General features: G+C 36.0%; 1 protein-coding gene across 1 annotated transcript in view; it reads right to left on the bottom strand.

Annotated features, from left to right (window-relative positions):
- Positions 1-24,134, bottom strand: part of LOC106867239 (QRFP-like peptide receptor) — a 70,777-nt gene that overhangs the window by 9,196 nt on the left and 37,447 nt on the right. Inside the window, exons 2-3 of the mRNA XM_014912051.3 lie at positions 13,513-13,634; positions 5,093-5,216 (exon numbers count right to left, since the gene is read on the bottom strand). Of these exons, the coding sequence (XP_014767537.1) occupies positions 5,093-5,216; positions 13,513-13,634 (246 nt within the window). The remainder of the gene's footprint in view (positions 1-5,092; positions 5,217-13,512; positions 13,635-24,134) is intronic.

Raw genomic sequence — 24,134 nt, 5'->3', positions numbered from 1 at the left:
AAATATTGTGGTAATTTACCATATTGAAGAATCGACTATTGTCTGTCATTGAACGACAAATTATCTTTCAAATAAAGAGGGTTTTTTTTTCTCAATCATTTATTATTTGTTGAATGTAATTACGTAACCAGTACTAAGAAGAAGAAAAAAATCAGAAACTACATGCTGGGCGATTAAAAATATATCAACGTAATTTAAACTATTCCTGAATAGAATAGAATATAATCTGTCGTAAGCAGAACTGCTATTGCTGGTATTGTTATGTCGCTCCAGGCCAGCCTTGATTGAGTACATCTATAATCAAAAGCATTCAGCACAGCCAACACACCTTTCCCCTTCCTTTTTGCCGAAAAGGTTCCCGTTGGATAATTTCTTATTTCTTTATTGCCCACAAAGGGCTACACACAGAGGGGACAAACAAAGACAGACAAACGGATTAAATCGATTATATCGACCCCAATGCGTAAGTGGTACTTATTTAATCGACCCCTGAAGGATGAAAGGCAAAGTCGACCTCGGCGGAAAATTGAACTCAGAACGTAACAGCAGACGAAATACCGCTAGGCATTTCTCCCGGCGTGCTAACGTTTCTGCCAGCTCGCCGCCTTTTGGATAACTTTTCTTCGCTTTCTCAAGAAGGTAGTGTGTGAGCGCCCATGTAGAGATTAATTCTTATTAGTGGGTGCTTGATTAGTATCATCCAGGACTGGCGTCGGATTGGATGCCCCATTGCATGTACTTCATGCGTGCAATCAGACATGGTTTCATTTCCAGTCCGATTCTTTGACTTATTCAGTCCACAAACGTCTTTGTCATCCGCTTTCTCACTACCTCTCCATACTTTCTGTGAGGATGGTCTTGGGTAACGATTCGTGGTTCCACCTTATACCCGAAATATGATAAGCTTTGTGAATTTGATTCTCGACAATAGTTATATATAGGCTTTCAGCTTTTGTACTGCGGCGTTTGTTAGCTGATGTATCCAGCCTATTCTATCCAGTCTGTGTAAGATTCACACCTCAAAGTGCTAACATTTTAAAATTCGTCCAACATGTCCTGTTTTTAAGATGTTAGCGTATTTGTTTTGTAGTTTTAAGAAAAACTTATCAAGATGAAGGCCCGCATAAGAAAACTGTTCTTTATCTTATGTTGTTGACTCACAATTTCTCTCTCAATTTCTTTTTCAAATATGTTTTGTGCAGTACTTCATAATTCCATTTCCGAGTATCATTTTTCACGAGGTTCTTTTAAAATGCATAAAAATATCATATCAAATAGCATTTCAAAAATAAAATGAAATTAAGAAAATCTAGTTTATTTTTTGTTATTAAGACATAAATCAATATTTGACTTCATCAATTTTGCAATGACATCACGGATATTACGAATAATAGAGCTCAAAATGCATCAGATTTCGAGGAAGCGCTATGTTTTCACAATACTATAGATCGCCATGAGGCGGATGTATTTGAAAGAGATATATAATGCATCAGTACAGTTGAACGAAAGGAATATTGGTAAAATATTTCAAAGAAAAACTTTCTTCAAAAGCAATTTCAAGAGACCTGTTATATTTACATTTCGGAAACGAGTGCGTTTTGCTAGGAAAGGCAGCCAAATCTCCCTCGAATGAAGTCACTCTCCTGTCTTCAAAGCAGGACAGATATATTGGTTAATATAGCCCTTAATAACACAATGCAGGAAAGAAGTGCAAGATGATTCCGGAAGGAATGTTTTTGATCAAAATCCTGTCCAGTCAAACTGATCTAGGTTTAAGTGATGGCATCAACAACGGGAAAAGCAAAAAATATGTACCTACCTACCTACCTACCTACCTACCTACCTACCTGCATGTTAACCGCACGCATACGTACACTCGTTCATACGCACACACACATACACACCAGTACATGTAGCGCATATCACTCCACATAATGTGCGCACTGGATCACTTACACACATACACGCATACAGGTCCACATACTTTTCAGCTCGCCCCCACATACGCATACTTACGTAATACCCCCATCCATACATACACACTTATACACACCATTCTCACATACACACGCGCTTGGGCAAATTCATTCGGCCGGTTCGCGAAATTTCTTTTCCCACGAGAGTTCCGGACCCCAGTTATGAACTCATTTGCATACAGCCAATGAGAGCTCATTTATCAAACTAATTTATGAGCGCATAGCAAGTGATGGGCGATAAGATAAAGTCACTTGGGCAAGGAATCACCATGCTTCTTTTCTCTTTTAAGAATACTTCTTGATCTTGAGGCTATAATAGATGTCACGAAATGGGAGTGAACCCGGAACCATGTGATTGGAAAACAGGCATATCACACAGCCACACATGTCTGTGTGTATATGTATATATATATATATATATATATATGTGTGTGTATATATATATATATATATATATATATATATATATATACATATGTATATATATATATATACATATATATATATGTGTATATATATATATATATATATATATATATATATATATATATATATATATATATATATATATATATATATATATATATATATATACATATATACATATATATACACATATATACGCACATACACATACACTATGCTGCTTGACATCAATTTTATACTGTCGAGAATTAAATCTGCAACAACAGCCAACTAATCAAAGTAACAAACTAATACACACGCATGCGCGCACATACACACACACACACACACACACACACACACACACACACACACACACACTGTAACTTTTTTTTTCAGACTGCAACCACGTAAAGTTAGTAAAACTAATCAACCTTTGATACTTTATGATTTATGATTTATGATTTATGAAGGAGGTTTCTGCCAAATTTAAGTTGAGAAATTAATGTTGAAAATCAATCGGGTATTTTTTTTGCCTCGGTATGATTTGCAACGAAATAGAGTTTCTTTTTTTTTTTTTTATTAAACATTTTCTTCTATTCTTTACTGTTAGTCTAAAAATACGTTTGAAAACGTAAATAAGATTAGCGCCGAAGGAAGATAAGCGATTACAAGATATCTTTCTAAAATAAGAAAATGAAAGAAAAAATAAAAGAGAGATATTGTTGAATTTATTGGTAAAATATAATCATTGGTTCTCAAATATGATTTGTGTATTTAAGAATAGTCACGGTGGCTCTGTTGCTGCTGCTATCATTGCTGGTTTTGGAGTTGTTGCCCGAAAAGGATTGGCAGACTTCAGTCTGTTAGTTTGTCTGCTGCTGCTGTTGCTGCTGCCACTGTTGCCTTTTGTGGGCTTGGGGAGGATGTTGAGCCTTGGGACAATTAACTGGACTAGACTGGTTTGTCTAATCCCGTCTATGCAGAATTTCTCAAATGATATCAACATGGAGTTTGGACTTTCAAAACGTGCTGTGATGGTGATGACGCGAGGAAAAGTTTGTCAGAACTGAAGGTACATGTACGAAATTGAACCTGAATCCAGATAAAAATAGTATCTGGGAATACTCGAGGCAGGTGGAATTAAGCATGATGATATGCAAGACGAGACAACGATAGAGTATTTGCGGGGATTGAGAAGAATATTGGATTCAAATCTGAATGCTAGAAACATAATTTCGGCAATAAACTCGCACACTGTCGCAGTAGTTAGGTATGGCGCTGGAATTCTGAAGTGGACAAATGATGAACTGAAAGATTTCGTCAGTAAGATAAAAAACAAAACAAAACAAAAAAAACAATGCATGGTGCCCCTCATTCACGTGCAGACATTGACCGCCTACACACGAAGAAAACAAATGAATGAAAGGGACTAATAAATACTCCTTTTCTTCCTGCCAGTCTCGGAAGCCCTGTCAAAGTTTAAGGGCAACCGTCGTCCATATCTAGCTCGTGAAAACACAGAAGATTAATAATTAATGAGGCGTATGCAGAACACCGAAGCTAATGTATAATTCCATGAATTGTAATTACACTCATACACACACAAACACACACACACAGAGGCACACACATACATACACACATGCACACATAAATCTGTTAGGACGCAGTGAACTTCAACTGGATTTTATTCGTATATCGTTGAAACAATGGTCAACATGGCGCTGGGACACGACGCGTCTAACCCTGGCACTGTTTTGCTTGATTATTATTCAGGAGAGAGAGAGAGAGAGAGAGAGAGAGAGAGAGAGAGAGAGAGAGAGAGAGAGAGAGAGAGAGAGAGAGAGAGAGAGAGAGAGCGAAAGAGAGCGATAGATAGATCGATCGATAGAGAAAGAGAGAGAGAGAAAATATAATTATCTTACTCTGCAAGTCTGCATTAGCTCTGTCTTTCTGTTCAACATTTGTGTGGGGTGGATTATGATATGATATTTCTCATTTAAATATAAACTGCAGTGTCTCAAGGTATTATTGAATGGCGTGGCTATGTCCGAGACAGATGATAGAATATCGGTTGACTGCACCAATTATTCTTTTGGAAAAGTGTGCTTTGATGATGTAGTAATTTATTCAACATGACGTTGACTGATAGCTCTAATATAATAGTAGTCTTTGAATGAGCCTTCTGTTAAGCCGATGAAAAATACATATTGTATTCATATACGTTTTATACAAGGGCCAATGCATTACAATTTATATCTGACTGAAATTCAAGAAATACTACCACCATCAGTTCACCACCTCCACCAGCATCACCAGCATCATCAATAACGTCCACATCATCACCTACAACAGGTACTAATTCTAAATAGCTCCTAAGTCAGTAATTTTGTTGTTTGGTCAGTGTTATTAAAATGCTTTACAGAAAATAAGTTCAATTTTTTTTTTAAATAAGCAACAAACTTCAAAATCAGACAATAAAAGATAAAATGTGTAGAATAAAGCAGGGACCATTTAAAGCAAGGGGGAAGCACTTGTGACCATTGGGACAGAAGCTCCGTAATTGGCGGGAGGAAGGGACAGTATCATCCTCAGGTTCTTCGACGCGGTCGAATGCTTGAAATAAAGTGCATTTAGCTAATTGCACCCTAGGCTTAGCTGAGGGCTTAAAGCAGGAAATGCATTAGATAAGAAAATATTTTACTTACCCGGCCAATGATTATTGGTGAAGCCAAAAAAAATGATAAAATCCAAATAAAGAGAATCGCTTTTTTGGCTCGACTTACAGTGCAGACATATTTAGCTTTTATAGGGTAAATGATTGCGTAATACCTTAAAAGAGAAACAAATAAAGGCATCATCACACCACGGATACTAAAGTATGAAATACTAATCACAAATATTTAGTAAAGTGTGAAGTAATAAAAACATTTTTAGTCAAGTATGAATTACTATAAAAAAAGAACGAAAAATCAATTATTATTATTTTTTACTTTTTCACTCTTTTACTTGTTTCAGTCATTTGACTGCAGCCATGCTGGAGCACCGCCCGTAGTCGAGCAAATCGACCCCAGGACTTATTCTTTGTAAGCCAAGTACTTATTCTATCGGTCTCTTTTGCCGAACCGCTAAGTTACGGGGACGTAAACACACCACCATCGGTTTTCAAGCAATGTTAGGGGGACAAACACAGACACACAAACTTATACACACATACATATATATATACACATATATACATATATACGAAAACGTTAGCACACCGGGCGAAATTCTAGCGGTATTTCATCTGTCTTTACGTTCTGAGTGCAAATTCCGCCGAGGTCGACATTGCCTTTCATCCTTTCGGGGTCGATAAATTAAGTACCAGTTGCGTACTGAGGTCGATCAAATCGACTGCCCCCTCCCCAAAATTCTGGGCCTTGTACTTAGAGTAGAAAAGATTATCTAATGCATTCTATAAATGGTCATCATGTCCTTTCAAATAACGTTGTATCTATCACAATACCATCCCAGGTACCCTACGTTTATAAAGATTAAAAAAAAGCCCGATAGATTCTATCCTTATTATATTTTTATTCAAGCGTACTCATACCAATATGTCTCTCCTTCTCAGCCTTTATATTTCTCTTCTGGTACACCTCTTATTCTTGCAAAATGTTAAGAGAGAAAGGGAAAAATACTAAAAACGGTTATCGTCGGTCATGGAGTCTTTGCGAAGGGTTTGAACTCGACTATTTCCTCTGGAACAATCCGGTATATAGATTTAAAAAATTGGCACTGAACTACATAAGAAAAAAACAACAAAACAATGGTAACAACAATGACAACTGCAACAGCAACAACAACAAAAGCAAAAATCACAATAACAAGAACAATAATAACAAAAATAAGAACTACAACAAAAGCCACAACTACAAACAACGGAAAAAGATCACATGAGTATCTTTGTGTTTGTGTTTGTCCCACAATACCACTTGACAACCGGTGTTGGTTTGTTTACGTCCCGTAACTTAGCGCTTCGGCAAAAAGGGGTGTGATAGAGTAAGTGACAGGCTTGTTGGTTTGTTTACGTCCCGTGACTTAGCGATTCGGCAAAAAAGGGGGTGGGTGATAGAGTAAGTATCAGGCTTGGAAAAAAAAAATGAACTGGAATTGAATTGTTCGACTAAAAGTCTTCAAGGCGGTGCCCCAGCTTGGCCCCAGTCGAATGACTGAAACAAGTAAAATAATAAGAGACTAAAAAAAAAAATAATAACAAACACTTACAACAACAAGAACAATGACATCAACAATAACAACCACAGAGAAAAAAAACAAAGAACAACAGCCATAACTACCGCCACCACCATCACCACCATCACCCCAACAACGATCATCACAACAGCAGCATCAATGAGAACATTGATATAAAAAGTAGCAAGCAGTAAAATGAATTATCTTAAGTACACGGCCATATTTCTTAGTGAAAAACCATCGACACGAATAACGTAGCGAGACTTCTTGCCTTTGTTGTTGACGAATAATGAATCAAATTATGGAAGACTAAAAGCAACGATGTGTTAATCTATAGAAAAATCATCGCGATATAGATAATGATAATAATAATAATAGTAATAATAATAATAATAATAATAATAATAATAATAATAATAATAATAATAATATATTGAAGATAAATATGCGCACACGCATGCGCGTAAATACGTACATGTAAAGTTATACACAACCATGCACAGACGCAAACGCGGAGATTATATATACATATATAACAATATAAGTAATAATAAAATAATAATATATACATATATATATATACACACATACAAACATACACACACACATATATATATATATATATATATATATATATATATATATATATATGTCCACATATGTCCAATATTAGACTATTTTCCTTAGTCAATGCACATTGATCGCTTACAAGCTTTAAGCTTATACAATATTATTATTAATATATATATATTATTGTATTTCGGGATGGTCATCTTTTTTGCCAAACAGACTCACACACACATACACACATATATGTATGTATAAATATACATATATATGTACGCATATATATATATATATATATATATATATATATATATATATATATATATATATATATATATATATATATATATATATATATATATACACATGTATATATGTAGGTATATATATATGTGTGTGTGTGTGTGTGTGTGTGTATAGAAGCATTTATATATATATATATATATAAATACATATACATACATGCAGATATATATGTTTACATATGCCCAATATTAGACTGTTTTCCTTAATCAATGGATGGTGATCGCTTATCAGGTTTAAGTTTACAAAATATTATTATCAATATATATATATATATATGGGAGAATATACAAAAAATAACAACAGACGAGGACAGGTGGTGTAAATAACAAAAGTATATATTAGTATGACGCTCGGGAATACGGAAAGTCTTTGACGTTTCGAGCTACGCTCTTCAACAGAAAGAATACGGAGACAAGGAGAAAAACACGGAGAAAAAAAATTGAATAGTGTTCAGTCAACGGTCAATCATAATAATCTGAAAAGTTCAAAAGTTTTTTAGACGTCGTGGTATATTGAAGCGATTTCCAATCAGAAGATGGGTCCAGTGTAAATCCGTGGGTAGGAGAGGTGCAGCCGGAGGGTATAAAGTTCAGAATCAAATAGTCCAGATCCAGAAGGAAAGAAGGTAGAATCCAAAAGTTGGTAGTGTGTGATGAGAGGAGACAGGATTAGCTGGTGCGACCACGTGAGCGTGTATTATATGTGGGAGAATATACAAAAAATAACAACAGACGAGGACAGGTGGTGTAAATAACAAAAGTATATATTAGTATGACGCTCGGGAATACGGAAAGTCTTTGACGTTTCGAGCTACGCTCTTCAACAGAAAGAATATATATATATATATATATATATATATATATATATATATATATATATATATATATATGTACGTAATCAAGCTACATAACTGTATACATATATACTGACGAGGATTATAATCGCTCGAAACTTGCTTAGAAATTCATGAAGAAAATATTCGTCATCTGAGCATTAACATGCCTAATAGGGTCCTTGTATTGCCTACTAAATATTTAAATATTCAAATTATAACAATTAATAAATAATTTGAATGTATAATTTCAGATTTAAATAAATTTTAACGATTTTAAGTGTGTCTATTTACTCCTGTCGTGTCTCTATGTGTATATTTATGGATGTATATGTATATACGTATATATATATATATATATATATATATATATATATATATATATATATATATATATATATATATATATATATATATATATATATAGATAGATAGATAGATAGATAGATAGATAGATAGATAGATAGATAGATAGATAGATAGATAGATAGATAGATACACGTGTGTAGGTATGTCTCTATGATCACCAGTTTAAACAAAATTTCACTAACACGCACAAAGATATTTTTACTGTATTAAGAAAAAATGCTATACATATTGGAACAGAATCCTCAAGAAGAAAAATGCTAAAGAAATCAGAAGAAGAATATGAAGGACTGAAACGATACGTGCCTCCCCACCAAAAAATAAAAAGATTAAATATATGAAAAAAAACAACCTACAACAGCACAATAACTTAAACATTATCAAACAAAACCAACCAATACTTTTAGGATTAGAAGAAAGAAAATTCCATTAACGGTGATAGATATATTAGGCTTTCTTATCAAGTAGAACAGCTTTTACTTAAAAGAACACGAAAACAAAGGCTTGATATAAATAAGGAACAAATGAAAGGAAAAATCAATAGAATAATCGTTCTACGTAGCCAAACGTTGTAAAATAACAGTTAAAGTCATAAACACCCTGGCTTATAGTTGGATATAATGCAAGCCAAGTCCTGTTGACATGATGTTGAGCAGAAAGGAAACATATTTTACAACCAAAAGCGTTACAGGCTGAATGTGTTTGGCTGTCAATGAATATTATCATCGTTAGACTATGACCGTGCTGGGGCACCACCCTGGAGAATTTTTAGTCGAATGAATCGAGCCCTGTACTCTTTTTTGTTAAGCTTGGTGCTTATTCTATCGGTCTTTTTTTTTTCCGAAACGCTAAGTTACGGGGACGTAAACACACCAACATCGATTGCCAAGCGGTAGTGGTGGACAACCATGGTGGACACGAAGACACATACAGATATATACATACATACGTATATATACGACGAGCTTCTTTCAGTTTCCGTCTACCAAATCCACTCAAAAGTTTAATCGGCCCGAGGCTATAGTAGAAGACACTTGCGCGAGGTGCCACGCTGTGGGACTGAACACAGAGAGCCATGTAGTTGGGAAGCGAATTTCTTACCACACAGCTACGTTTGCACCTATTGTGCTGTTTTCTATCACGTAAACACACATGGTGGTGGAATTCAAGACGTGTTCGATCACACCAAGATATTTTAACCTTTACTTTAAATACCAAGGACAAAGCTGTTTTAAGAAAACACCAGCAAAGAGAGTGTATGGTGCATATAGAAACTATAACTGATAGTTTTTCGTTGCCGGAGAAGTGCGTGATATATCGACCAATTGCCAAGTCTAAATTAATCGGTTCGATCATCCTTTGAAATTACACTTTCCATTCCAACCCTTACAATGAATGGTGTGTTTTGGTTCTCTTCTAAATCGTGTGCGAAACTGATTGGTAAAATCAAAATGGATCTATAATACTGTAATGTTCAAATATTAATATGATATATGCATGAAGTGCAGGTTATGCTGACTGAGAAAAGAATAATATTCAAGAGCTTCTAGCACCCAGGCATCTACCTCAACAGCAGAAGGGAAATTTTTAACCATTGCCCATATGAAAGGAAGTACATCGTATCATACCTGTGCGTTCTAGCAAGATATCAAGGTTATTATTATCGCTAGGCGATGGTTAATTATATTTGACAAGCCATTCGCAATGATCTCAAACGAATCAACTGACCCATGCTTCGGCCCTCCCTCCACCAGTACTTCGGCCCTCCCTCCACCAATACTTCGGCCATTCCTCCACCAATACTTCGGAGTCAAGCAAAGAGATTGTCTAGAACATACACAAACGTACACACAAATACACACGTCCTAGAATCTGTCTATCTGTCTGACTGCCTGTCTACCTATCTATGTATCTTTATATATATTAATATATATATATATATATATATATATATATATATATATATATATATATATATATATATATATATATATATGCATATATATGTATATATCTATACATATAAATATTAATACATACATACACACATACATATATATATATTTATGTATATATATATATGCGTTCACACATGTATATTTATATATTTATATGCATATAATATATATCGTCGTCATGTCACCTGAAGGCGAAGGAGAGACCGAATGTCTAAACAGATGACCCGAATGCCTAAGTAGATTAATTATGCCTTACAGTAGGCGACATTTGCAAATTTGTTCCAATAAGATTAATTAATTTTCTTTGCGCTTGATATTCATTTGATAAATTTAATCAATAACACTATTTGATCTTGGAATAAAATTTAAGCTAACATACTTAAATATATATTTCTCACCCTGTCATTTCTTCTGCTTCATCTTACACTTTCTTCTACTTTTCCATTTGTTATTACCGTGAAAATGGCGATGATTCAAAACGTTATGGCTGTTTTGGTGTTGTCGTTTATTCCCTGCTATATCTTGAAGTGTGAAGGCGCAATGGCCCAGTGGTTAGGGCAGCGGACTCGCGGTCATAGGATCGCGGTTTCGATTTCCAGACCGGGCGTTGTGTGTGCTTATTGAGCGAAAACACCTAAAGCTCCACGAGGCTCCGGCAGGGGATGGTGGCGAACCCTGCTGTACTCTTCCACTACAACTTTCTCTCACTCTTACTTCCTGTTTCTGTTGTGCCTGTAATTCAAAGGGTCAGCCTTGTCACACTGTGTCACGCTGAATATCCCCGAGAACTACGTTAAGGGTACACGTGTGTGTGGAGTGCTCAGCCACTTGCACGTTAATTTCACGAGCAGGCTGTTCCGTTGATCGGATCAACTGGAACTCTCGACGTCGTAAACGACGGAGTGCCAAACAACATATCTTGAAGTAGGAGAATTGTATTGAAATTATTTCTCAGTTGTAACTATTCTGCTTTTCTAAGGAAGTATGCAAGCTTACATTATCAAATGCAACCTTTTCTTATTAGAGGTAAAGTAGTCTGAAGATTTGGTTTCAGTTTCATGTACTTCAGACCAACTCGTGGTGCATTCTCTATTGTTTGTTAACTTATCTGTGCGTTTTAGCAAGATATCAAGGTTAATATTATCACTAGGCGATAGATTATTATATTTGACAAGACATTCAAACGAATCAGCTGACCTATGCATATAAACCAGTGCCAACAGGCCAAAATATTCATCTTGCATATATGTTCAAGGTAGCTAGATCCAGCCTCTCACACCTAACCTACAATATAATGCTCGAAGTAAACAATCACATTATCGAAATCTCGAAGCTGCAAGATAATTCACCATAAATCCAAGACAGAGTGAATAAATAGGCATTATATTTGACAGAGTAATCTGGTCGCTAAAGGGTTAACTCTAGCTAATACAACCAATAACGTTTGGTTGTAAATAGGTAACGACTTATAGATGGCAGATTATAGAGTTCGCTATTGTGACCAAAGAATTCACTGTATAAGATATTTATCTTGAGTAGATACGAAATAAAACCTTTATATACGTGCGAAGTCGAGAATCAGAGGATTTAAGTTCAGAAAATGAACGACCAGATATATAACAAATAAATGTTTTAGGTAAAAATCGTCTCCATTTATTATCATTGTTATTGGTCTAAAGATCTATAAAAGCCTCGGTCGAACAGAACTATGGTTAAAATCACATTTGACCATCTCATTGTTTCGTGCATCGAGATATATAGTAGGCTATTCTATACTACTGCTGCTGTCTATGGCCAGAAAATATCTATCTATCTATCTATTGAGAAAAATAGAGGTAAAGAGGAAGGGGAGAGAGAAAGAAGAGAGAGAGAGAGAGAAAGAAGAGAGAGAGAGAAAGATAAGGAGAGAGAGAGAGAGAGAGAGAGAGAGAGAGAGAGAGAAAGAAAGAGAGAGAGAGAGAGACAAAAGAAAGTCCAGCGAAAAAATTCTGATATAAGTTGCAGCGCAGAAATAACTGACGTATGTATGTATGTATGTATGTATGTATGTATGTATGTATGTATGTATGTATGCTTGTATGTATGTATGTATGTATGTATGCTTGTATGTATGTATGTATGTATGTATGTATGTATATACGAATGTATGTATGTCTGTATGTACGTATGTGTGTATATATGCGTGCATGTATATATGTATATATATATGTGTGTATATGTATATATGTGTGTATCTATCTATCTATCTATCTATATATATATATATATATATATATATATACATATATATATATACACACACACACACACACACACACACACACACACACACACACACACACACATATATATATATATATATATATATATATATATATATATATACATATATATATATACATATATATATATATATATAAATAATAAGTTTGAAACTGGAGAGACTCAAAGGATATAAATTAATTTATTAATTATTTAACATTGTCTACAATTGTTTCACTTCACACCCAATTTAAAATACACGACATATATAATAATATAAATTCAAATTACGACAAACGTAAATAAACAAACGAAGTTTGCTTTTAGAAGCGTTGAGTTGTCTCTTTTTAGAAAGTTAAAGAAGTGATTTTAAATCCTCAATCGCAGAATAATGCTAATAATATAGCCTGAACAGGATAAACTATCCCTATTTTGCAGAGAAAAGTGTAGGTCGCTATATAAGTTTGCATTTTGAGTATCCTGGGTGGAAGATCTTCTGGGTAAAATGGACATTACAGAGTTTACGTTTACAGTTGAAATACACCAACAGACTACATAAGCGCGCGCACACACATACATACACTCACACACATATACATACCTCTCGACGCTCATGACTGTTAAGGTGGTCACCGAACAAATCGCAGATACGTTCTGAAGATAATACACCGCTTTGCACAGAAATTCTCCAAACTCCCAGGTGAAGGTAAAGAATGTGGCGAACTGAAAGAGAAAAGAAGCGCCTTTGAGAGTTATATACACAAGCATGAATGCACAAACACATACATACGTACATAAATGCATCCATCCATACATGCATGCATACATATATTTATTTTTTGCCCACACATACTTCGACAGACTATCAGATGCTGTAACACATCGCTGGTCACAATGTGCTTTTGCATTATTTTAGCCTTCGAATCACGCCACCCTGCTGGCTAGACAAACAGGTCGCAATTCCACCACTAATCGAAACTGGAGACTGGAGCAACGTGAAATGAAGTGTTTTGCTCAAGAACACAGCGTGTTCCCCGGTTTGGGAATCGAACCAACGATCTAGCGATCGTGAGTGCAACAGCTTATCCACTAGGCAACGCACCTTCACATTTAAAATAATAATAGTTCCAAATTTTGGCACAAGGCCAGCAACTTCGGGGTGGGGATAAGTCATTACATTGGCCCCAGTGCTTAGTAGGTACTCATTTTATCGGCTTGGAAAGGATGAAAGGCAAATTCTGCCTCGGCAGAATTTGAACACAGGATATAAACGCGTACTAAATGCCGCTAAGCGCTTAGTCAGTTTGTAAAATGCTCTTACTATACAACCAAATACCATGCCGACCTCGGCGGTAGTTGAACTCAAAGTGTAAAGAGCCGGAAAAAATGTCGCTAAGTATTTTGTCCGACGCCATGCTAGATACAATAATAACGGTTTCAAATTTTGGCACAAGTCCATTAAGTTCGCAGAGTGGATAAGTTGACTATATAGACATCTGTGTTCAACTGGTACTTATTTTATCGACCTCGAAGGGATGAAAAGCAAAGTCGACCTGAAGGAATTTTAACTCAGAACGTAATAACAGACGAAATGCAGGTAAGCATTTTCCCCGGCGCACTAATAATTCTGACTGCTCGGTGCCTTGCCAGATACCATAATAACGATAAGAACCTTTTATTTGGACACATGTGGTGACCTTACTGACAGAATCTGAAATGTCATCACATGCTTTTATGTAGAAATTCTACTGGATAATCCATCGATATCCTGTTCTGTGTCACCAATGCTTTCAACACATGCTGTGATATTTCCTGGCAGTAATACAGGAATATGATAATTCAGTTTGAAACATCTATATTTTTAGGAATTTAGATGCTGTTGGGTGATACAATTTAAATAGCTTCTTCACATGGATCTTTTCATCGAATTTCCAAATTTCTCTCTAATAATATCATTTTCGTTTAGTATTCTTCCAGTCCGCATATTGTAGTATGTTCCTCAGAAGTCACAGCATTTGGTGGAATTTAATCGCAATTTTTAATCTCATGATTAAAGCAGTGAGCTGCCATAATCGTTTGTGCGTCAACCATATTGCTGAACGGTATTTAGTCTAGCTCTTTCGGTTCTGTGTTCAAATCCTGCCAAGTTGACCTCTGAATGTAAAGAGCTAGAAAAGATACCGCAGGACGTTTTCTGACACTGTAACGTAGGCGCAGGAGTGGCTGTGTGGTAAGTAGCTTGCCTACCAACCACATGGTTCCGGGTTCAGTCCCATTGCGTGGCACCTTGGGCAAGTGTCTTCTACTATAGCCTCGAGCCGACCAAAGCCTTGTGAGTGGATTTGGTAGACGGAAACTGAAAGAAGCCCGTCGTATATATGCATATATATATATATATATATATATTTATATATATATATATATATATATGTGTGTGTGTGTGTGTGTGTGTGTGTGTGTATAGGTTTGTGTGTCTGTGTTTGTCCCCCAACACCACTTGACAAACGATGCTGGTGTGTTTACGTCCCCGTAACTTAGCGGTTCGGCAAAAGAGACCGATAGAATAAGTACTAGGTTTACAAAGAATAAGTCCAGGGGTCGATTTGCTCGAGTAAAGGCGGTGCTCCAGCATGGCCGCAGTCAAATGACTGAATAAATAAATAAATAATAATAATATCAGCAAAAAATACCCAGCGTTGGGTTGAAAATTCTTCCAGGACACCTGAGGAAGGCTGGAGAGTAAATCAGCCGAAACGTTGTGGTAACAATAAAACAAGATAAGGACACATATCCTTCCAATGTAAATAATGTATACGGATTATTCTCTAGGTTAAATGCAAGTTGTGTATTCATGTCGTTTCCACCAATAGTACTAGTATAGTGAATTTTGCTCAATCTGCAATCGATACCCGATGTGAAGGAATCTCACCTCTCATCCTCACCACAACGGTTTTACACATATTTGTCTTTCTAATGGAGCGCATCAGTTTAGCTGATGTCATTTTATTCAATGGTTTATGGCCAATTTTGCTTGAATTTATTAAATTATACATTTTACAATAACTTTTGTACATTTATTTTTTTGCCAAATCACATTAAAATTTCACTAAAGCAAAATCCGACTGAAAAGCAATTATTAAATGATATTATTTTTTAAATTATACCTTATTAATAACGCCGCATTAACAAGTTGTTAGCCAGACTCCCAGGAGGGCAATTTCAAACTAATACATGCCAATGAATTAAAATTTTACGATTTAACACTTCTTCGCCCCCACCCCCTCCTTCCATTTCTTATGCTTACATTTTCTTTTTGCATATATTTGTTTTCTTCTGATCTGTATTATTTCTGTGTGAGTGGCGAAGTCGAACGGAAAAGGTCGAGCGTCAATCTGTGTTGCAAAGTATTGATCGGAAACAAAGCCCTGTCGTATTTTTGACACGATCACTTTGAGGGTATTTTTTCTCTTTCAATTTCAATACCTACGGTTATTTTTTAAAATTCTTTTATTTGTTTCAGACATTTTACTGCAGCCATGCAGGAGCACCGCCTTTAGTTTTGAACTAACCGACCCCAGGACTTATTCTTTGTAAGCCTAGTACTTATTCTATCGGTTTCTTTTGCCGAATCGTTAAGTTACGGGTACGTAAACACACCAACATCGGTTGTCAAGCGACGGTGGTGGCGACAACCACAGACACACACACACACTCACACATATATACGATGGGCTTCTTTCAGTTTCCGTCTACCAAATCCACTCACAAGGCTTTAAGAAGGGATATTACCTCTCGATACTAATACTGCCTCTGTCGCTTATATATGCTTTTGTATTCTTTCTTTGAATATTATTTTATACCATTGTGGTTAAATATGAATCAATTTTACCCATTTAAAATGAGGTTAAGTCAGGCCCATATCAGATACAGCATACTGTATAAATTCAGAAAGGTCTCTTCAGCGATGGAAGCGGCGAGAAATATTAGATCTATTTGCGGAAATGAAGTTTGAAGTGTCTGCACATGTCAATGATTGTTTGCCTCGGGCAGCGTCCGGTGCGCTCTCGGCGGCCCTGGAAAATCCGGGTCCGTAATCGATCATCCCTCTCTCTTGAAATTGAGCCTTGTGAGAATAATGAGGGGGAAATACTTAGCGGCATTTTGTCTGCCTTTATGTCTGGCTTCAAATTCCGGTGAGGTCGACTTTGCCTTTCACCTTTGAAGGTCGATAAGATAAGTACTAGTTGATCACTGAGATCGATATAATCGATTAAGCCTGCCCCAAAATTGCTGGTCTTGTGCCAAAATTTGAAATCGATATTTATATTTATACTGCTACACACTAAACTCAAATCTTATCGGGGTGTGATTAGCTTTATGCTTGTCTAGGGTCAATAAAGTTAATAAGAATCACTTACTGTGAAACGATGGCGAATGGTTCATAACTTTTCCCAAGAAATTTTACGACTGAGCGCCAATATAAGTAATCCGTATTATTGCAAACGGCTGACAGGCAGAGTCGGTAGAGCGCCGAACAAAGTGGTGATGAATTGACAAAATCGGTAGAGCGTCAAACGAAGAGGTAATGAAGTGCTAAAATCGGTAGAGCGCCGGACAAAGTGATGATGAACTGGTCAAATCAGTAGAGCGCCGAATACAGTGGTCATGGATTGTAAAATCGTCGAATAAAGTAGTGCATACAATTATATATGAATTGATAAATCTTACGGATAATCGCCATTTCAAATGAAAAGCAAATCGAGGAGATCAATAAACTGCGATTGATCTTCTGCTTTTCTATTTCATTATTGCCTAATCAACAATACATACATTCAATGAACTAGATGTCATAGTTATCTTATAATATGATCAATTAGTTTTATGAATCGAACATTTTAGGAGTAACCCAATACAGAAATACAAATATATTCAACATTCGACTTGTAAATGTCTACAAAGACAGTGCTTATTTACAGTAAATATATGGACACTGCCTTCCGATCAGTTTGATCTCCTGTCGTCATCAGTTGAATTCTTTATCGATGTGTACATAAAGCTTCTTACTGGATTATGATATAATTAATTTTAGTAAAGGTGGTGAGACTGCAGAATCGTTAACGCACCAGGCAAATTACTCCGCGAAATATCTTCCAGCTTAAAACCCTGAGTTCAAACCCCGTCCAGGACTTTACCTTTTAATCTTTCGACAGCAATGAAATATGTACGAGATGACCACTATGGTCAATATAATCGACTAACCACTTCCCCCAAGGTTCTACGTGTGTTTTTGCGGCAGTGTTTTTTCTCCACCACCGCTTGACAACCTGTGTTAGTGTGTTTTCATGTTCCCGTAACCTACCGGTTCGGCAAAAGAACCGATACAATAAGTACCAGGCTCAAAAGAAGAAAAAAATGTACTGGGTTCGATTCATTCAGCTAAAATTCTACAAGGCGGTGCACCAGCATGGCCGCAGTCTAACGACTGAAACAAGTAAAAGTAAAAGATTGGTGGAATTTTGCCCTCTTTGATATTTTGACCCAAATGAGAAGCATAGTGTATGTGTCATCAGTGCAAGTTTGAATCTCCATCTTCACGATCGAACTTTCGACTTCATGGAGAAGAAGCAGGTCTACACAAGTCCTCAAGAGGTCAAGCATTATCAACTTCGAAATACCTGATTGTTAGATATTTTGAAGTTTCTTACAGACACCCTTGGCTAATTCCTCACATGTAAGGAATTCTCAAATAGACTACGACGAAAGATATTTATATATATGTGAATGTGTAGTGTGGTAAGGAATTTGTTTCTCAATCACATTGTTCCGAGTTCAGTCCCATTACGTAGACATTGGGTGTAATCACCGATTAAAGATGTGATTTTTGTCAGTCTTATTTTTGTTGTGTTGTGTGTGTGTGTGTGTGTGTGTTGAATCTACATTCATAAAAAAGCTAAGGTTTCCTAATATGTAAATATATGTGTCTTTCCGATTCACGGTATGTTGGCCACACAATATATGTATATAGTTTATGATGCGTTAAAAGCAAAGCTATGTAGATTAAATTATCCATGACGATAACAACTTAATTCCATTCTGCCTTAAATAGTAAATAGTTATTCTATAGAAGGAGATCGAGTTCGATCCCTATGCGGAGGAGCAGTCAATCAGTAGTGTCCTCTCTCTTTCACTGCTCATAAAAAGCATAGAAGAAATATTTTTACATTTTAGAATTTCCTCTGACAGTTAAATCTTTTCTGTACGTACATACATATCCACAGACAGCTAAATCTTTTCTGTACGTACATACATACCCACGGTTATGTAGGAGGAGAGAGAGCGAAGACTGAGAAACTGAAATACATAGCTAGACATGTATATCACATTGGGATTTAAAAATTATGAGACTAAGACGAAGGAAATATATATATACAGGGTAGCCCAAAAGTAGGTTTACAGTTATCACGTAGGCACTTTAAATTCCTTTTAAAGCAGTTTATTACATTTAAATTTCTATCTTACAACTAAGTAAATCAGTATTGAATAATGGTTTCGTATTTTTTTATGATTAAGATCTAAGCTGTTTATATACGAATGCGAAACAGATAGTTGAATATATATATACATATATATATATAGAGAGAGAGAGTGTGGTAAGAGGTTTCCTTCTGAATCACATGGTTCTGAGTTCAGTCCTACTGCGTGGGTCTTGGGTAAGTGTCTTATACAATAGCCTCGGTCCGACCAAAACCTTATGTGTGGATTTCGTAGACTGAAACTGAAAGAGGTCCGTCATATACGTGTGTGTGTGTGTGTGTGTGTGTGTGTGTGTGTGTGTACTCGCACGCAAGTGCGTGTGTTCGTACTCCGTATCCCGCTTGACAACCGACGTTTGTGCCTCCATAATCTAGCGGCTGGGCATAAAACTACTAGGACGAAATATTAGCTGAAATTTAAATGTATACACACACACACACACACACACACACACACACACACACACACACACACACACACACACACACACACACACATATATATATATATATATATATATATCCATCTCCCTCATTCACCAAACGCCTTTCACAAAAGAATGGCTATTGTAAAAGTGCTAACACTGCCGATGTCCCATGACGCTCACAGCCTTTAGGGTGAAAGGCATGAAAGAAAAAAATATACGTACATTTATGTATGTATGCATGTATGTATGTATGTTTGTATGTATGTATGAATTTGAACGTAAATGAGATAAAACGAAAAAAAAGGGAGATCACATGATACCAGTATACGAAACGAAAAATTAAAGCAAGGAATATATGTTGAGTCACAGTACCATATTTTAAATTTCCAGAAAGGCTTTTAGAATTAGATATTACCGAACTGTGTGCAGCAAACCGAATTCCCGTTGAAATGGAAAAGGAAATGTACCTTTTCCAAAATTCCATTATTTAAATGAAATCTATAATTGCTGTGGAATAACCAAAAAATTGTCTCAATGCTACATGACATCTGCTGACATAAAATTTGCTTAACATTGTATTTAATTTTTATATTTACTTGGAATATTGTAATTTCCCAATATTCCTCAAGGTGTATTTATGCTTTCTCTTCACTGCTCATATTTTGGAAAAAAATGATGTTCGTAGTTACATTGTTATGCCTATTAATATACTCGAATGAACCAACTTAATATGTTGTTTTCAAAGCCTTTGCAACGTATAGATTTAGATGAATAGCGAAATAATGTGAGGAATATAAAATGACAGCTAATCGCCCAGTGATAACGTTTCACTCCTGGGGAGCCATTTTGCTTGTATTGAAGTTTGTTAACGCACTTTGCGAAATGGCGTAGGATATTGTGTTTGCTCTGCTTTTGGAATAATATATTGTGTTTAACTGGCTTTGCCTTGGATCGTCAACTCCTGATGGAGTCATCGAGGTGCCGTTTTGACATAAAATGCGTTTTGGGTGATATTTGACCTACCTGGTGGAGCCCAGCTATTATCAAATCTGACCACGATCGATTTCTTTCTGTGTGTATGTGTGTGAGAGAGAGAAAGAGAAAGAGAGAGAGTAGAAACTAACGAACAAAGAGAAAAAAATTGGTTCCAGAACAAAGCTGGTAATCAGCTTATCGATCTGGGAATGACAAAGACGACCTCATCAGTATTCGAACTTAGCTCGCAGGAAGACTAAGGTAAGAAAAATCGTGCCAAAAGTGCTACCACTAGGCCAATTTGCTCGTCGGGTTTACCATTATAATTAAAATGACAGTTTTGTCTTTTTGATATTGAAAATTCAAGTGCGGTAAATTAGAAGTATTGGAATAATTGCAGACAGGTTGTCGTATTGTATTTGGTTTAGACCTCTTTACGTTCAAATTCTTTTGAAGATTTTTTCATTTCCTGATTCCACGCTGGATAACTTATCAACCAGTAACATATTGGAATCATTTTAATTGAATGCTCGACCTTTGCAAAGTTTGTCGTCTCATGGCAATTTCAGAAATCATGACAGAGCGAATCCATATCTCTACATATCAGCAACGTTTGTTATGTGATGCAAAAATATTGACATCTCAAGCAGTCTTGTGGTTCTTATTTTGTTTTTCAAGAGAGAACGCCTTAAATCTTAAGGAATCGATTATGTCATATTTGTAAAGATTAGAGAGTTCTACAGACAATATCAACGCAGGTTAATTAAAGGTGTTGCACTGGATTATTAACACTGAATTAGGAATATATTGGTCCGTAGGAACGTCAAGCGAATTTTGATATAAACATTGGCATGAGCGCAAATCATTGAGATATTTGCTCCTCATTATGATACTGAACCAATAATTTGGCTATCGGAGACATGAGATCAATGACGCCGTGATTCACCATTTACCATACAATAAATAAATAAATAAAAATAATTCTACCGCGATGAACATTCAAATAACTAGAAACAAACAAATTTATTTCTCTCGCATATCTCTGCTTATCTTCATTGATATATTTATCAGATAGTTACAACACAATGTAAACAAGTTTTAAACCTGTGTTGCTGGCGCAAGCTCCATGACTGGAGTTTCCAGTACATGTTTCACTCTACAAACAAGATGCAGCTACCATATTGATGGTCATGATTAAACTGGTTGTTATTCACAGCAGTATTCTTCGGTAGACAATGTGTAATAGGATAGCTGTAAGAGGATAATTATCTGGGGGTTCAAATAAGTACAGTTGAGATAGGAGATCAAACGGAAGATCTCAAGCAAAAAATATTCCCTGCTTTTGTAATACTTTTGTCTGGCTATAAATAAATAAATGAATATATCATGGAAGACAAAATGAAACCGTTATATAATAGTAAAAGAGCACCATTGATAGAGATTGTTCATATTTGTTCTGGTGATTTTTTCTTTGAATGTGATAAAAGAATATTTCAGTTTTAAGCTTTGAATACGAGACGAGCTGTAGATCCACTGAATGCAATTTTCTATAACCTTGCCAGTTATTCTTAGTATAAACTGGAAAACCAAGAATTTAAAAGAAAGGGAGGGATGTATACCATTCGAGAAAGCTACTGATTTGTGTGACGAAAAAAGAAAAAATTGGGTGAGGATAAAGAAACGTTAACTGTTTTGAAAACGAAAAAACAAAATGAGGTGAAATATAAACAAGCAACTACCGGCGAGTGAGTTTATAGAGTTTATTAATAAAAACCTCTTCTCAAATTAAATAATATTGGCTTCAACACAGTTTCAGATCAAAATACTTGCGAAATAAATTCAAATTCACACACACAACATGCAATACACACACACACACACGCACACACACAATCTCACACTGACACACGTTCACACACACACACACACACACACACACACACACACACACACACACACGTTCACATACACACGATGACACACACAAACACACGCACACACTCTCACAGAGCATTAGTGAAAGACTGCGCAACTCGAATACGAAGCTGCATCGCAATACGTGAGGGCATCAGTTATTTCGCAAAGCTGGTTATATGTGATAAGATCCCCTCTAGTTTATTTCTGGTGAAGTCGGTTGGCAACAATAGGTATATGTAAACAGTATAGCAGATTTAGAATATATATCAAGCCAGAAAAAGAATATATATATATATATATATATATATATATATATACATATGTATGTATGTATGTATGTATGTGTGTGTGTGTGTGTGTGTGTGTGTGTGTGTGTGTGTGTGTGTGTGTGTGTGTGTGTGTGTGTGTGTGTAATAACAAGAATTCTAGGATGGAATTAATAAGCATTTCATACATCGCTACGCGCGTTTCCACAAATAAGATGATTTTAACATCAGAGTCAGTATCCTTGGAATGAGTACATTGATGTCCGTATTATCCGTGGGCATCCGGTTGATCATCATCATTGATTCATTTCATCAGACATTACTGCATTATCGGATGTTAAAATCATGTGATTTGTGGAAACACGCGTAGAGATGTATTACATATTTATAAATTCTAGACTTATTGTTATTATTATATTTTTCCTACATTATATCGGCATAACCATGATGCAAGCCCCCCCCCCCCAAAAAAAAACTGACTTACTAATCAGTATCATTAGACGGTTGCCGGCATAATAAACTAGAAGCTTTATTTGTATACCTCTAACGTTACTAAATGTGTTAAAGTTGAATGAAGTCAATTTTTTAAAATTGATTTATTTAGCTTGTACATTAAACATGAAACTAGTCCTGTATTAACCAGGCTAGCTTTAAAATACACTTAATTCATTTCGCCTGCCTTACATCATTTCGTATCAAGGAGAATTGTCAATGTTTTATCTAAATATTATATCATTCAATACGCATGGAGATAAAGTTTTTTAACTGCACTTCTCCCTCTATCTATGCCTCTAATACACACACACACACACACACACACACACACACACACACACACACAAACACACACACACACACACACACACACACACACGTGTGATGTATGTATGTGCGTGTATCCACACGGTTTCTGTCTATCAGATTCACTCACAAGACATTGGTCATTCTGGGACTGTAGTAGTCGGTACTTGACCAAGGCGCTGCGCAGTTGGAGGGAACTCGAAGGTAAGGGCTTTTGAGACGTGCCTGTAACCGGAAACCAAAGCAGGTAAACGTCTGCCCATCCTGGCAGGTAATCGTCCGTCCTTTTATAGGCTCCATCAT

Source organism: Octopus bimaculoides, chromosome 19, assembly GCF_046866305.1.
Source record: "Octopus bimaculoides isolate indiv1 chromosome 19, ASM4686630v1, whole genome shotgun sequence".
Taxonomy (NCBI): domain Eukaryota; kingdom Metazoa; phylum Mollusca; class Cephalopoda; order Octopoda; family Octopodidae; genus Octopus; species Octopus bimaculoides.
The sequence above is the reverse complement of the archived record's forward strand: the minus strand, read 5'-3'. Positions and strand labels throughout refer to the sequence as shown.